Source organism: Emys orbicularis, chromosome 10 (assembly GCF_028017835.1).
Source record: "Emys orbicularis isolate rEmyOrb1 chromosome 10, rEmyOrb1.hap1, whole genome shotgun sequence".
Taxonomy (NCBI): domain Eukaryota; kingdom Metazoa; phylum Chordata; order Testudines; family Emydidae; genus Emys; species Emys orbicularis.
The window spans coordinates 14,903,244-14,919,626 of record NC_088692.1 but is presented as its reverse complement, the minus strand read 5'-3'; the positions used below and the strand labels follow the sequence as shown (position 1 = coordinate 14,919,626).

General features: G+C 39.1%; 1 protein-coding gene across 1 annotated transcript in view; it reads left to right on the top strand.

The window, feature by feature from the left end:
• Window positions 1-16,383, top strand: part of TRRAP (transformation/transcription domain associated protein) — a 153,623-nt gene that overhangs the window by 49,766 nt on the left and 87,474 nt on the right. Inside the window, exons 29-39 of the mRNA XM_065412772.1 lie at window positions 785-881; window positions 2,632-2,753; window positions 7,109-7,279; window positions 8,599-8,667; window positions 11,528-11,581; window positions 11,719-11,739; window positions 12,854-12,973; window positions 13,412-13,531; window positions 13,816-13,980; window positions 15,484-15,665; window positions 15,941-16,139. Coding sequence (XP_065268844.1) covers window positions 785-881; window positions 2,632-2,753; window positions 7,109-7,279; window positions 8,599-8,667; window positions 11,528-11,581; window positions 11,719-11,739; window positions 12,854-12,973; window positions 13,412-13,531; window positions 13,816-13,980; window positions 15,484-15,665; window positions 15,941-16,139 — 1,320 coding nt within the window. The remainder of the gene's footprint in view (window positions 1-784; window positions 882-2,631; window positions 2,754-7,108; window positions 7,280-8,598; window positions 8,668-11,527; window positions 11,582-11,718; window positions 11,740-12,853; window positions 12,974-13,411; window positions 13,532-13,815; window positions 13,981-15,483; window positions 15,666-15,940; window positions 16,140-16,383) is intronic.

Here is a 16,383-nt window from a genome sequence, read left to right as displayed (position 1 = left end):
TGCATCCCCATAGTGGATTTTTTTTTTTTTTTTTTTTTGGCTCGAAGGACTTTTTGGAGACCATTAGCCTACCTTGTTCTCTAGAGGATGCTTCAGGTCATTGTCTACAGGTCCTGGTTATGAAGGTAGATAATCACAAACTCAGCAGTATCTCTACATCCTCCTGGCCTTGAGCATGAGACTCAGTCTAGGGAATGGAACATGATCTATTGATAAAGGTAGTCTCCTGGGAAAGAGCTAGCTAATGACCTAATTCTTGTTCCTAGTTGAAAAAAATGATGCAGAGAGCAGATCATATAAACCAGGTAGAGGAGTCCTAATAATAATACCTAGCTCTTATATAGTGTTTTTCATCAGTAGATCTTAAAGCATTTATAAAGGTTGTTAGTATCATTTATCGCCATTTTACAGATAGGAAAACTGAGGCACAGAGAGACGAAGCAACTTGCTCACGATCACTTCAACAGGCTAGGGGCAGAGCCAGGAATAAAGCCTAGGTCTTCGGAATCCGAGTCCAGTAAACTAGTTAATTAAAGCACTGAACCTAACTAGGGTTCTTGAAAGTGTCAGCCTGCACAATTTCTAAGTATGGAATTGTGTACATCTTGTATTTTCAGCCTCTTGAATAAAACTAATTGTTTATTTGAAAATAAGTTAAGGCAGCTAATTGCAAGAGCAGAGCTGTGTAGAGAGAATTATTGCCATGCTGAAAACGTGACTGGAAAGATTATTTCGCAATAATCACTGGGCTAACCTTTTTTTTTTTTTTTTTTTAAACTTTCAGCTGTTGAATTTGTGTGAGGCTGAAGATGCTGCTTTAATGAAATTACCATGTTACAAAAGTCTTCCATCACTAGTACCTCTTCGAATTGCAGCCTTAAGTAAGTTAAAGCATGCAAATATAGCTTGTGGTAGACAGACACTCTCCTTATAATAGCAGCAGGTGCTTTTGTAGATAATCTCAGCAGACTGAAGTCCTTGGAAGTTGTTCTTTTCAGATCATAGTTTGGGAGATAATGATGGGGACAGCACATGGGAGCTTGCACTTCCATTGCCAATGCTGTACCTGCTCTGTGGATGAACAGGGTTTAGTTTTCAAAGCTGTGAATCAGATAATTGTCACAAGTAGGGTTGCCAATTGTTTAATCACACAAACGCAAAGACCCTTCCGTGCCCCTTCCCCAAGGTTCCGCCCCTTCTCCAAGGCCCTGTCCCGCCCACTCTCCCCACTCCCCCATCTCCATTGCCTGCTCTCTCCAACCCTCACTCAGTTTCACCAAACTGGGGAAGAGGTTTGGGGTGCGGGAGGGGATGTGGGCTCTGGGGGTGTGGGTGCAAGCTCTTGGAGGGAGTTAGGGTGCAGGAGAGGGCTTAGAGCTGGGGATTGAGGGATGCAGACTCCGGGAGGGAGTTTTGGTGCAGGAGGGGGCTCAGGGCTGGCGCAGGGGGTGGGGGCACGGGAGGGGGTTTGGGATGCTGACCCTAGCCGGGCGGTGCTTATCTCAGGCGGCTCCCGGTCGGCGGGGCTAAGGCAGGCTCCCTACCTGCCCTGGCTCTGTGCTGCTCTTGAAAGTGGCTTGTATGTCCCTGTGGCCTTGGGTGGGGGTGGGGGTGGGGCGAGGGCAGGGGGCTCCATGTGCAACCCCTGCCTGCAGGCACCGACCCCACGGGTCCCATTGGCTGCAGTTCCTGGCCAATGGGAGCTTCAAAGTCGGTGCTCGGAGCGGAGGCAGCGTGCGGAAACCCTCCCCCCGCCCCAGGGGCTGCAGGGACATCCCGGCCGCTTTTGAGAACGTCATGGAGCAAAGGCAGGTAGGGAGCCGGCCTTAGCTCAGTTGCACCGCCGGATTTTTAGCAGCTTAAAGTCTCCTGTTTTGGCTTCAGTAGCCTCCTGGAGATGGAGCCCGATTCCAGGAGACTCCTGGCTAAACCAGGAGGGTTGGTAATCCTAGTCACACGCAATAAATGCACATAAATTCCAGTTAGAGAGAGAACATGAAAATGTGAAGTAAGCCAGGAGCTTCTATAGGCAGTAATAATCTTGAAACTTCTTGAATTCAAGTGTGGCTTTATTGCCAGATTTAAAAGAGAGTGAGAGAAAATATACAAATGATCTGAAAATGAGGAACTTCATAAATATTTACTCTGGGAAAAGTAACTACCGGTAATTATGTTATATCCAGCAATGTTAATACATTCTCACTGGATTAAAAAGAAATTATTAACAAGGAAGGAAAATACTGCTCTCTGTTAACATACTTCTAACCTTATTGAAGTCAATGTGATTGCATGTGTTGGAGAGCAAAAGTTGGCTGACCGTTTATTCCAGTGACAATATTCCTCAATTCAGTTATTTACAGTAATGATTTTAGTTCCTAAGGATTAGAACTCTAAATATTTTTGGAATGACTTCCTTGAATAGCACTCAGAAAATTTAAAATACTATTAATAGTAACACCAGTCTTTCGTTTTTCTTGTGATATCTGTTGCTTGTGGCAAAAATGTTAAAGCTGTAGCTGTCAGTAATTTCAGAAGAAATAAAACAAACATATAGAGAATTTTAAAAAAAATGGCCTTTCCCTTCTGTATTTCAAGTTAACAAGGAACACAAAAATATTTTGATTTTTGCAGATGCTTTAGCTGCCTGTAATTACTTACCTCAGTCTAGAGAGAAAATCATTGCTGCACTTTTCAAGGCACTTAACTCAACAAATAATGAACTGCAGGAGGCGGGAGAGGCATGTATGAGAAAGGTTAGTGATATTAAAACAATGCTGCTTTGTGTTGGTCTTTCTTTATGCTTTTCCCAAGAAGCAGTGTAACAAGGAAGCAGTATTTCTACTGGGATTAATGGCTGCTCTGTTTGTGTTAGGGTGGCACCGGTATAATTAAGTTGCTTTCATTGTTTCTATGAAGTGTTTTGAGGGAGGATTTGATCTTGCCCATAAAAATTTCCTCTGGTGGAAACCAGGCATACAGGCTCTTAGCCAGGAAGCATATTTTTCTTTTGGACTAAATATATTCAGCTTTGTTGTTTCAAAGTTTTATGGATGTATCAAACTGCTCCCAATCAAAACAATTAACATTATGCTTACCTTGTGCTGATATATCTCTAACATAGCTTTAATTAATACTAAATATTAATAACACTGCTCCACAGCCAAAATGCTTCTGAAATAAATGTAGTCAAACTTTACTAATTCTGGGTCACTGAGAACGAAAATGATGCTTAAAATTGTTGATTGGCTCTAGTTTTCAAGATATGCTATTGGGTCAGTATATACGACCCTTGACTTGGGAATGGCGGAGGATAAGTGAGTTATAAAGGGAAGGGATCTCAATTTAAACCAGAAATGACTAAAATACATCTTTGACTGGATCTATGAATAAATCTATGACTGGGTTTGGACAGTACTTGCTTTTTAGGCAAAACAATGAATGATGCAATCTGACGCTGGTATTGCGTCATACATGATATGAATTGCATCATGTTATTCCTAGAAGTCATGGATGATGCAATCATAACGAAGCTTACATCACTCTGCTGAACAAATTGCCCTATATCAGCTCTAGAAATCATACAGTGTCGTGCTCTCTTATTTGTCAGTGTTTGATTTTGCAAAGGGACACATTTCTGTTTAGCCAAAGTGAGCAGAGATGCCTCGTACTTGTGTGAACAGTGTAGATAACTTCTGCTATGTTTGTGGTGAAGTGACTTTTGCATCACAAAAGCGCAGTATAACCACTATGGTTAAGAAAGCCTATCACCTTTATTTTGGCTGCAAAATTGGAGATCAGGACAAGAGGTGAGCCCCACACATATGCTGCAACACTTGTGCAACAAATCTTCGCCAGTGGTTGAACAGGAAAAGGAAATCTATGCCTTTTGCAGTGCCAATGATTTGGAGAGAGCCAACAGATCATACCAGCAGTTGTTACTTCTGCATGGTGCCTCCAGTTGGGAAAGGTGTGTCAAAGAAGAAAAAGTGGACTGTGCATTATCCAAACATTCCATCAGCTATACGCCCAGTACCCCACGGAGAAGGACTGCCGGTTCCTGATGCACCAGAATCATTCTCACTTGAGTCAGACGAGGAAGAGGATGAAACTTCTGGTCCTGAACCATCAATGTCACAGGACCCACATTTTCTCCCATCCTCCTCCTCTGAACCACACCTCATAACACAAGGTGAACTGAATGACCTTGTCAGGGATTTGGAACTACCCAAGAGTAAGGCAGAGCTGTTGGGCTCCAGACTACAGCAGTGGAATCTCCTGGCAGGTGATGTTAGGGTTTCCATGTTCCGTGACCGTCAAAAGGATCTTGTCCCATTCTTCTTCTTGGAAGGTGATCTTGTAGCCTGCAACAACATCGATGGTGTGATGGCAGCCCTCAACATCGTTCACGATCCAGATGAGTGGAGACTGTTCATTGATTCATCGAAGACGAGTCTTAAAGCTGTTTTACTGCATAATGGCAATGTTTTGCCATCAATTCCAGTTGGTCATGCAGTCCATATGAAGGAAACCTATGACAACATGAAACAACTTTTGAGGTGCATAAACTATGACCAACATCAGTGGCAGCTTTGTGGCGATTTGAAGGTTGTTGCTCTCTTGCTTGGCCTGCAGACTGGATACACAAAGTACTGCTGTTTTCTCTGCGAATGGGATAGTCGTGCAAGAGATTCCCACTACATCAAGAAAGATTGGCCACTCCGACAGTCATTGGAGCCTGGAAGGAAAAGTGTTCAGCATCCACCACTTGTTGAATCAAGGAAGCTTTTGTTACCACCCTTACACATCAAGCTGGGTCTGATGAAGAACTTTGTCAAGGCCATTGACAAAACACAAGCAGCTTTCAAGTACCTCCGTGGAAAATTTCCAAGGTTAAGTGAAGCTAAGATAAAGGAAGGTGTCTTTGTTGGTCCTCAGATTCGTGAACTTCTTTGAGATGATGCATTTGACCATGCACTGCGTGGCAAGGAAAAGACGGCATGGAAAGCCTTCCAGTTAGTGGCAATAAATTTTCTCAGAAACAACAAGGCAGACAACTACAGGTTGTTGGTGGAAAACCTCCTCAAGGCATACAAAAGCCTTGGTTGCAACATGTCACTAAAGATACATTTTTTGCACTCTCATCTAGATTTTTTTCCACCGAACTGCGGAGCAGTGAGCGACGAGCACGGCGAGCGATTTCACCAGGACATTGCAACAATGGAGAAACGCTATCAGGGCAAATGGAGCCCATCAGTGCTTGCAGACTATTGCTGGACAGTGACAAGAGATGCTCCATTTAATGAATACAAGAGACAAGCCAAGAAGCACCGAGTAGACACTGAATAGGACTAAACTATGTACATAATAGTTTTTTGCCTTTTGTTTCATAATCAATTTTATTTATATAACCCTTTTGCTGATTTTTAAAGTGTTACATAAACAGGACAGGTGAAATATTATCATGTAAAGCAACCATAAACACATGAAAAGACCTAGGTTTACAATTTATGATTAAAACTCTACTATCTACACAATATACATAGACATAAAATGTAAAAACTTAAATATCATAGAAACAGTAGCCAATCAGTTGTTTTAATTGTCATATTTGAATTCAGCACATCAAAATACATAATAAATAGCACATTTTATCTCTGAAGCAGATGACTTCTCAAAAATTGTAGACCAGTGTAATTACACTAAATATCTTTTTAAGTGTTTACTATTCATAGTCAGTATCTACTTTATAATGAGGAGCAGGCATTCATAGCATATTACACAGGATAAGTTTCACACCAATAATGTCAATGATCCACAGATTTGTAGGTCATGTGTATACTATAGATCAGATTCCTTTCTGTGGTGATGCCAGAGCTGGTTATAGCTCCCTGATTATGAGGACTGGCCCTGGCAAGAGTTAGAGCAGCTAAGAGGCTTAAATAACTTTTGCCATTGGTAGAGGATCATCTCCTGACCTCTTCTAAAGCCCCTTCTCTCTTCTCCTCTGGCGGGAGTGTGGGAGTAGTTGGTGCAGGAGCTGCCTTCACCAGCTTCATGCTAGCAAGGGGTTCAGTTACACCAGAGGAAATCCCTACTATCCAACTGTGGCCAGATTCCAACCCCTTTGCACTACTGGGGCAGTGCAAAATGACCTAGGGATTTCAGCAGAGAATCTGGCCCTACAGCTTTAACTGAGTTTGTAACCAGTTACTGATATGGCTGGCCCTAAATATAGATTCTCCACAGTCCTTTCTTCAGTGGACTATGGCAGCTTGCAGTATTTTGCCCTTGCCTGTGGCATAAGATAGCACATAGCTGTCCTCCTGTAAACTGTTGTGCATACTGTTTTTTTTTAATATAGGCAAAACCTCCAAACTGTGCTTGTGGATCTGATTTGGGTGACTTTATCCATTCTCAAGTTCCCTTTGCAGTAGGATATCCTAAAGAGTACTTCTGGTGCCCCTCTGTATCTTTTCTCTTGTTGCTGTCACCTGCTAAGGCCTTATAGATTGCAGCCCAAATTTTCCTGTAATGCTCCTTGGAAATGCAGTTAGGCAACATGGATAGGTAGAGACACACACTGATGTTTGGTTTGTTGTGAAAAAAGCTAATATGTGAACAAAACTTAGCTGTGTTTATTATGACCAGGGTCCCAAACATGTGGTTTTGCTTGTAACATAAAGCCTGAGTGTCTTTTACCTCTCAGTTAAGATCCTTTTTCTGTTGCATTTTTAAAACTGCTGGTTAAATGAGAAGGAAATTAAATAATTATATACTTCTTCCCCAGTCAGAATTTTATAACTCCACAGTTAACAATAGTATTATAGGAATAAAATCCTGTTAACTGAATCTCTTGTTTGCAGCACATTCCGTAAACTGAGCAATGTATCGGGATTAAATATGTTCTTCATAAGCCTCCATCCTGCCACCAAAAGCATTTTTTAAAACCAAACATTTGTTGAACCATTTTTTTATTGTACAGCCATTTTATTGTGAACTTTAAAAATATGAAACCAGTTCTGCAGAGTTACTTTTTGTAAGTGTTTGTACAGAAGTAACTGAATTGTCTTTTATTTCTGTTGTGATTCCATGCTTTACTTCCTTGCAGTTCTTGGAAGGAGCTACAATAGAAGTAGATCAAATTCACACACACATGAGACCATTGCTCATGATGTTGGGAGATTATCGAAGCTTGACACTGAATGTTGTGAACCGTCTGACTTCTGTCACTAGACTTTTTCCAAACTCCTTTAATGACAAGTTCTGTGATCAGATGATGGTAAGTCCAATCCTTTTTTTTTTTTTTTTTAAATGTTCCTAGAAGAACTCTCCTTTTAACTGACATCCACAAAATTGAAGATTAAAAGAGCAGTTTAATAGTGATTTAATTAATAGATTGTACAAAAGGTTTCCATGCTTTACAATTCATGTATATTAATTTGTGTTTGGAAATGTTTGCATGATTAGAATTTGATGAAAACCATCATTTCTAAAGAGGCTTAGTTAAGTGAAAAGGAAAACAACAAACAACCCTTTTTCTTCTTCTAATGAAGTCAAGCTTAATTATACTGAAATCTCCTTGGACAGATTTCTCTCTAAACGTGGGGTTGCCAGGATACTGTGGTAAACATTGTCTTGGAAACTTGCTTTCCCCTTTTCAGCAGGATAACATTTCATGGGTAGGCTGGCATCTCTTTGAATGCTAAAATGATGGTGGTCTTGCCTTTATCTTTTGTATTTGGATTCCTAAAACATTTGCCTGTATCCTTTTGTCAGGGGCTCTAATACCCAGGAGATGAGTGATCATACGTGGTCGTTGATTTATATGAGTTGTACATTAAAACATGTACAAAACAATTACCAAATATGAACACCCATTCCCATTTGCCTATCAGACTTAATAAATATCTTCCCGTTCAACCCACATGCGCACTTTCATATCCATCCCTTTTTTTGAAAATTGGGGAACACATACCTTGCAGCAGGCCTTAAAGGTCAGTGGATTTGGGCTCTGTTGGATGAAGTGGTGAAGGTAGTTCCAGAGTTGAGGGCTTTTAACACCCTCAGGTGACCTCAGCTGCTGTGATACCACATGAGGAATGAATTGGCAGCCATTAGATTTTGCTATGCCTGTGTAATCCACTCCCTGTGGAAAGAACCTCTAAGAAAGGAGACCTGCTGCATTTTTCACTAGCTAAAGTTCCCTAATGGACTTCAGATGTAGCCCCATGTAGGAGTATTAGTACTCCAATCTAGAAGTGACAAAGGTATGGATAATTGTAGTAAGGTCAAAAGAAAAGCTTGCAACCTTCCAATCAAGCACAGGTTTAAAAGCTCTTTTGGCCTCTGTAGGTACCTGGTCAGTTTAGAAGCAGTTGAATGTCTTACAAGACCTGTAGGTTGCAAACCAGTGGGTCGCAAACAGCAAGCTAACCTCTCCAATCAAGGGAGCCGAACTAACTACTGACAGCTGTTTAGTTTGCTTCCCTCAAAAATCAGGCTGTACGTCCGCTTTATCTAGTATAAAATCTTGCTGTGGCTTTCATAACTGGAACTGTAAAATTAGAGTAATCATACTGATGCTGGATTTCCCCACAGCAACACCTGCGTAAATGGATGGAAGTGGTAGTAATTACACACAAAGGAGGACAGAGGAGTGATGGAAACGTAAGTTAATGGTTCCTTTTATGGGGGAGGGAGAAGCAGAAGTAAGCAATATAAACTTTTATCAAATACAGAAATCATACAACCGTAAATGTTACCATAACTGGGTATCCACTGAAGTTTTTGTTACAAGGCTGCATAAAATTACTTTTTTGAAATATTTGTGACAGATCTTAATACAGGAAGCTTTTGACTCGCATTTTAAATTGGTATTTACAGTGACTGAAATTCACCTGGCAAAGATAGTGCATGTACAAGTGTCTCAGCACTTTTGCTCTGAAGTTGAAATGGTGTGGAGAATCTTTGGTGGGATCCTGTATAGTGGGGTGAATTTCATCCAGTGTGCGCAGTTTCCTAGGCCCTAATCCTGCAGTGAGGGCTGGATGGGCAGACACCCATTGACTTCTGAGGGATCTGCCTATATGGACCAGATTACATGATCAGTGCCATAATTTCTCAATAGTCCATTTTTTTAGTAGTTCAGCTTGGTTTTATAGTTTAGTTTTCAGTTAATATGCTGGATGTTCATGTCGTATTTTGTCAGCAAATTTATACTACATATAACATTCCCCCTTCCATCTTAAATATGATTTTTGAAAGCTACATTTAAAAATTTTGTTTAATAATTAAGGTCAGTTTGTTGGTTTGTTGTGGGAAGTGATAGTTTGAAATGTGGGAATTAAGTTTCCTTGCAAACTGAAAATTGCATAGTTTAAAGGCAAAGTGTGTTCTATAATACTATACTTGTAGAAATAATTATCACATTCAGTGCTATAGTTTGTATTGTGTCTGCAGTTCTATTAGGAACTATACCAGTAATTTCTACTAGGGGTAAAGATTTATCACTTTCTCTAAACTTCCAAACTAGGAAGGAATCTGTTTTGTTTTGTTTCAGATTAGAACTAAATTGGGCTGGCTGTTTTCGTTTCAAGAAATCAGTAGATTGAAATGATTTTTTAACTACTTTTTCTCTGTCCCATCAAAAAGCTAACTTCAAATCTAAATTGGTCATCACTTCTGAAGTGAAGTTAGATATTTTGTAATCAGATTGGGTTAATTTCTTGTTTGCATTAAGACTTAAAAGTAGGCTACTGTGCATGCATGTTTGCCAAAATACAAATATTTATTAATTCCAGTGCACTGCTATGGGTTTCTATAGACTTCTATTGGGATCCATTTTTTCCCACTCCCAATGATTATAGATATAGTTGAGTCTTTTATAGTAGTTGTCTTTCAGTCCACAGTGGGGCACCACTGGAACAGTTCTTTGTCTAATTCTCTCTACATATTAGACATATTTCACTCAGCTGTGAATTCTTTTGCTTTTAATGTTTTCTGTCACAATCTTTTGTCTCTATGTATTTTTTGTGTTTTAAACACCCCCCCCCCCCCCCAAGAACAAAAAAATTGTGGTGGAGAAAAACCTATTTCAAACAAAGTTGTGAATGTTTGACACATGTTCAACATTTTCAAATAGTGTTTTTCTGACGACACATTAAAAAAGATTTGATTTAAAAAAGATAATTCAGTCTTAAATTTTACTTTTTTATTAGATGTTCATCTCAAAAGAGTCCTTAATACTACAAATATTAGTAAATTGAAGAAAATGCACTTTGACACTGATCTTCACACAGTTTACACAGCAGATGTTCTTCGTGCATCCATATATGAGATGTTTTTGTAACTTCATCTCCTAAGAGAGAGAGAAACGGGGGTGACGTTAATTAGTCAAGAGGCTCAATTGTAGCATTAATACTTGTTTCTTCTTGGGGTTAGTGGACTCCAAAATTTCACCGGTTCACATTAAAAGCAAATTTCTATTAGTGTGAAGTGGTTCTTGAAGTGCCTTGTATTATACAAACTGATTGTGAATGCTAGCTTCAGGAGGCGATCATAACTTCAGTGGAGATTTACAGCTGAGAAAAAGAAGCACATCTGCTTGCTAGGTGAGAGGATTCAAGGGTGGTTTGCGGCACTATTCCTTTAAAAAAATTTTTTTTTTAAAATGACCTTAAGCAATTTTTATCCTTCTCTCTTCATCTATAAATTGGGGTGAGGTGGTGAATAGGACTCCATGCCCTTTTTGAGCACTCTTGTTTTGATATCTGTGTTGTCATGCAGTTCTCAGAATTCTGAACACTCTGATTAGCTGACAAGACATTAATCATTTTGCCTTCTAGTAAAATACTTTACTGCAAAATTCCACAAGGCCTGCATTTTTCAAGGAAAACAAATGGCACTTGTAAACTAAAAAGGCTAAAAATCTCAGTTAAAAACTGATTTATAATGATGTAAGTTCTGCCAAGGTAAACCTCAGGTATAAAGTAAGGGAGCCAGAATTATTCAGCTTTTTTGATCCTTCATCCTTGCCACTTAAAGCAGCCCTTTTGTAGCCTAATGTAGCCCTGATTATGTGTGACCTAGCAGTAAAAAAAAAAAAAAAAAAATTGCATTCCAAGTGGAAATGAATTTTTAATTAATGGATCTGCTGCTTAAAAGCTTCATTTAAAAAAAGCTAGTCTTTCCTTACTGCATATGAAATAGATAAAGTAACTTTTTTGATTAAGCAGGTTGCAACAATTCCCCTCCTCCCCCAATCAACAATGCTGCTTAAGTGAAAATTTGAATTTTTGTTTTGGGGGAGGGCTGAAGTCCATTAAAAGAACTTGTGTAGTCTGATATTTTAAGCATTGAAGGTTTTTGTTGTCTGCGTGGGCAATACTTGTCTCTGAAGATATCTGAATATTGTTTCCACTGTCTTGTTCATCCCTAATATTTTTATTGTGCACAAGTATATGGGAAATTATATGTAAACAATGTACAAATAGAAAAAAAAAAAGATGCTTTTCCTCCCCATCCTCAGGAGAGCATTTCAGAGTGCGGGAGATGTTCGTTGTCTCCATTCTGTCAGTTTGAGGTGAGAACATAACCCTATTAAAGTCAGTTTCTGACTGCAATCTGAAGAATAGCATATACTTTTTTTACATTTTTGTTTCTTTTTTTTGTTTCTTTCTTTTTTTTTTTTTTCATGCTGTAATTTTTGTTTTGGTTCAGCCTGCCGTGGAAGGGGTAGAGGTGAGAAATTCAGTGGAGGCCCCAGGAGGTTCTTTGTTGTTGTGTTTGGTTTTTGCTGTGATATGTTAGCTGTATTGTTATGTAATGGGCAGAGTGCATTGTGCCTTTGAGTGCAGTGCTGTGACTTGTCCTATGTTTGTCTGTGGCAGAGTTGTTTTAGTAACATTGCTGTGAAGGATGTTCAGCATGTTTTGTACTAGGAAGTTTGGAGCAGAACTTTTAAGTGCTTTCCAAGGGATCTAATAATTTGAATGGATTTTATAAATTTAAGCCCCAGTCCGGCAGTGCGCTCTGTGTAGGCGGCCCCAAGGACCTGCTTGTGCAGATCAGATTACAAGATTGGGGGCCTTAATGCTTTGTATTTAAATTTAGTTTAAAAAACACCAATAATATCCCACTACAAACATGGTGCATAGTGTCTGTTAGAAATGGATTTTTTTTTCCCTCTTCATGTGGTTCCTTGAATACTATTCGTTAAGTAATACTCCCACTCTGAATAGAAAATACAGTTCATTGCCCTAGGAAAATATAAAATACATTTAAACTACACAATTTTAAAAAGAAATCCTGAAATTTGCTCAGACATTTAGAAGAATAAATATTTGATGGGAGAGCAAAGCTGTTTTTAAAAATAGCCAGCCATATGCAACATGCATCGAACAGTGATGGGAGAGTTCTTTTCTTTCATTCCTATTCTGCTGTTGTGGAATGTGTATGGGAAATTGTTTTGAGCTGCTAGTTTGGATTTTTGAAGTGTGAAGCACTCAATATATTCCCGCAATGAGTCCTCATAACTCCCCTCACCACCATTCTCATTACACACAATCTAGCTTTAATATTAAAATATCACTAAAGAAACAAAGTAAATAAATAAAATATGCCTACAAAAACATGATACCAAAATGGGGGGGAAAAATATATTTCCTCAGGACAGATTCCTTCCATGTACTGGGGTAAGTAGTTGCTGCTTATATGTTAACTCCTTGCTTTTGTTTGCCAGCTGTGCTAATATATAGATAGAAAAATGTAGTCATGGTAAGATCTGTGGTAATACGTTTGTATGTTTAGTTAGGAATTGTTAGTTTATTTTGATAATGTTTATTTTTATCTGTAGGAAATGAAGATTTGTTCAGCAATCATAAACCTATTTCATCTGATCCCAGCTGCTCCTCAGACTCTGGTTAAACCTTTGCTGGAAGTTGTGATGAAAACAGAACGGGCTATGTTGATAGAGGTAAAAGTGGAGTTTAATTTCGCTAATTGCTTCTTTTATTGCTTTTATAATACTCCCGTTTTAAGTGGGGTTTTTTTAATTGTTCCAGCCACCTGTGTAGGATTCAGAGTAGGATATGCATCCGAAGAAGTGGGTTGTAGCCCACGAAAGCTTATGCTCTAATAAATTTGTTAGTCTCTAAGGTGCCACAAGTACTCCTGTTATTTCTGTGTAGGATTATTTGATATAAAAATTGATTTGTAACAAATTATCTCATCTTTTAAGACTGATAATACTTGGTTGTTTTAAGACTTTGGGGTGGTTGTGGTTGCTAACAAATTCATTTTACACCTGTACACATGCTAACTTCCGTGCTCTATTCTTTCCCAGATAATATGAGAGGAATGGATAAATTGAATAAAGGGAAATAATTTAATTAAAACATTATGAATGTTTCAGGCGGGCAGTCCATTCAGAGAACCACTGATAAAGTTTCTGACACGTCATCCATCCCAGACTGTTGAGCTGTTCATGATGGAAGCAACTTTAAATGATCCACAGTGGAGCAGAATGTTCATGGTAATATCTGCGAACAATAGTCCAATTTTGATAAATTAGAAGTTATTCATGTACCTTTTTACCATTATTCTGACTGTGTCAGACAAAATACCGGACTTCGGTCTTGAGGACAGTTGATTTGGCACCTTTTTATGAGTATTAAATTGAGGCACAAAATTAAAATGCATTAAGTCTAAGTGGTATAAGTAAACTGAACATGTATATACAACTGTGTGATGATACAACCTTTGGTATGTTTTTTTCTTTAAAATTTATTCCTATAATGGTTGGTTGCCCTTCTCCAGAGTTTTTTAAAACACAAAGATGCGAAGCCTTTACGAGATGTCCTGGCAGCTAATCCAAATCGATTTATCACTTTACTGTTACCTGGTGGCACCCAAGCTGCTGTTAGGCCCGGATCACCAAGCACCAGCACAATGCGTCTTGATCTTCAGTTTCAGGCTATCAAGGTATTTAATTGCTGTTTTCACAAACGTTGTCATGGATAGTTCAAATCTGTTTAAAGGGACGCTGACTATAGATACACTGAGTAATGTCACATATGTATTGGTAGATTTGTAAAACAGTTCAAAAAAATTGAATTTCCCTTTCACCTGCCAGTTTACTTGTTGCATTTTACTTGGCTTAAAGAAAATAGACAGTTAGTTTGACTCTTCTGTTTCTCATTTACTAGCATAATGCTGCCAATGCTGAATAGGGATGTTTAAACTTTTAAAAAATATATCTTTCATTGGAGCTAAAAAGAAAATGAATTAATGGCATTGTTTCTATGGACAATTTTTATAGAACCATATTTAGCCCTAAATCAATCTGAAATGTGTCCCTGCATATCAAGATTGCTGTTATGGAGTGTTGTAGCTGTGTTGGTCCCAGGATATTAGAGAGACAATATGGGTGAGGGTATATCTTTTATTGGATTAACTTCTGTTGGTGAGAGAGACAAACTTTTGAGCTTACACAGAGCTCTTCTTCAGGTCTGGGAAGCATACTCAGTGTCACAGCTAAATGCAAAGTGGAACAGATTGTTTAGCATAAGTAGCTAACACATATTTCATATTTTTAGTGTCTAGCAAAGTTATAAATTTAAGCTTCAAGGCACCTTCAAGCCTGGGAGCTTTAAATGCATAACTTTGCTAAACACTAAAAATCATGGACTTAATAGAGGCACTGGATTTATGGCTTATTACAACAATCTGTAACCCACTAAACCTCCCCACAGCTTTCCCCCACCCCACTCCCTTTTCCCCGCCCCACCCCTGGTGATTGGAGAGGTGTTAATGAGCCTCTTCACCTTGAGTGGTTCCTTGAAGTATATGTGGACAACTTGTATTTGAGAGACAAGGTGAGTGAGGTAATATCTTTTATTGGACCAACTTCTGTTGGTGAGATAGACAAGCTTTCAAGTTGCACAGAGCTCTTCCCCTGGTCTGGGAAAGGTACGAAGAGTGTCAGTTAAATACAAGGTCAAACAAATAGCATATGTGCTAACTACTTATGCTAAGCTAAGGCAGAGGTTCTCAAACTGGGGGGGGCTGGAGGCACAGAATGTATTCTGGAGGGGGCATGAGAAGGCGGTCTGCCTTCAGAGCTGGGCGCCTGGCCAGCAGCCGCTGCTCTCCGCGCTGCCTTCAGAGCTGGGTGGTGGTATATGTACTTGTGTGGAAGGAGCGGAGGGGAAGGGGGCGCAAAGGACTACAGACACTGAGAAAGGGTGTGGGGGGGCACAATCAAATAAATTTGACAACCACTGTTCTAAGGGACCATTTAAGGTGAAGTGGCCCGTTAACAACTTGTTTCCCAGACCAGAAAAAGTGCTCTGCATAAGCTCGAAAGAGTCTCTTTTACCAACAGAAGTTGGTCTAATAAAAGATATTAACTAATCCACCTTGTCTCTCTGATTGCTATTATTAGATATGTCTAATAGATTTATTTGTCTTGTTTGTTTTTGACAGATCATAAGTATTATAGTTAAGAATGATGAATGTTGGTTGGCAAATCAGCATTCCTTAGTGAGTCAGTTAAGACGTGTGTGGGTAAGCGAAGCTTTTCAAGAAAGACATCGTAAGGAGAATATGGCTGCAACAAACTGGAAAGAACCGAAACTACTGGCATACTGCTTATTGAATTACTGCAAGTATGTAGAACTATTTATTGATCAAATCCTTTTTTTTCCGTTTGTGTATATCTTTTCTGTACTTTCAAAATAAAACTGCTGCATAATGCTGTGTGGAAGAAAAAACTGAAAGTTGCTCCTTCGTGCTGCTGTTAGAACCAAGACTACTTTTAGCAACTCCTGGGGTTTTTTAACTGTGCATGTTTAAAAGCAATGATGACTCCTCCACCAAGTTATCAAACAGAATAGTCTGATACCAGTTTCTCACAAGAGGTTTTAATTGTTTCCTTTTCCAGAAGGAATTATGGTGATATAGAATTGCTCTTCCAGCTGCTTCGAGCTTTTACCGGCCGTTTTCTCTGCAATATGACTTTCTTAAAGGAGTACATGGAAGAAGAAATCCCAAAAAACTATAGTATTTCCCAAAAACGGGCTCTGTTCTTCCGGTTTGTAGACTTCAATGACCCAAACTTTGGAGATGAGCTGAAAGCCAAGGTAAGTAAAGCAATTACATCAAAATAGGCTGATATTTAGGTTTAATTCTCATCTTGGGAACTAGGGCAACAAACCTTGCTTGCTTAAATGTCAAAAAGAGTTCAGTAATTGGCAGAGCCAATTATGTGAAAATACCATATACGTGGAAGACCAATAATAGATGGAGTCAGCAATTCCTCTAACTTTCAAAGTTGAGCATTTCTTAGGTTATGCCTAGGTGGCCCTGCAGTTTGGACTAAATTGC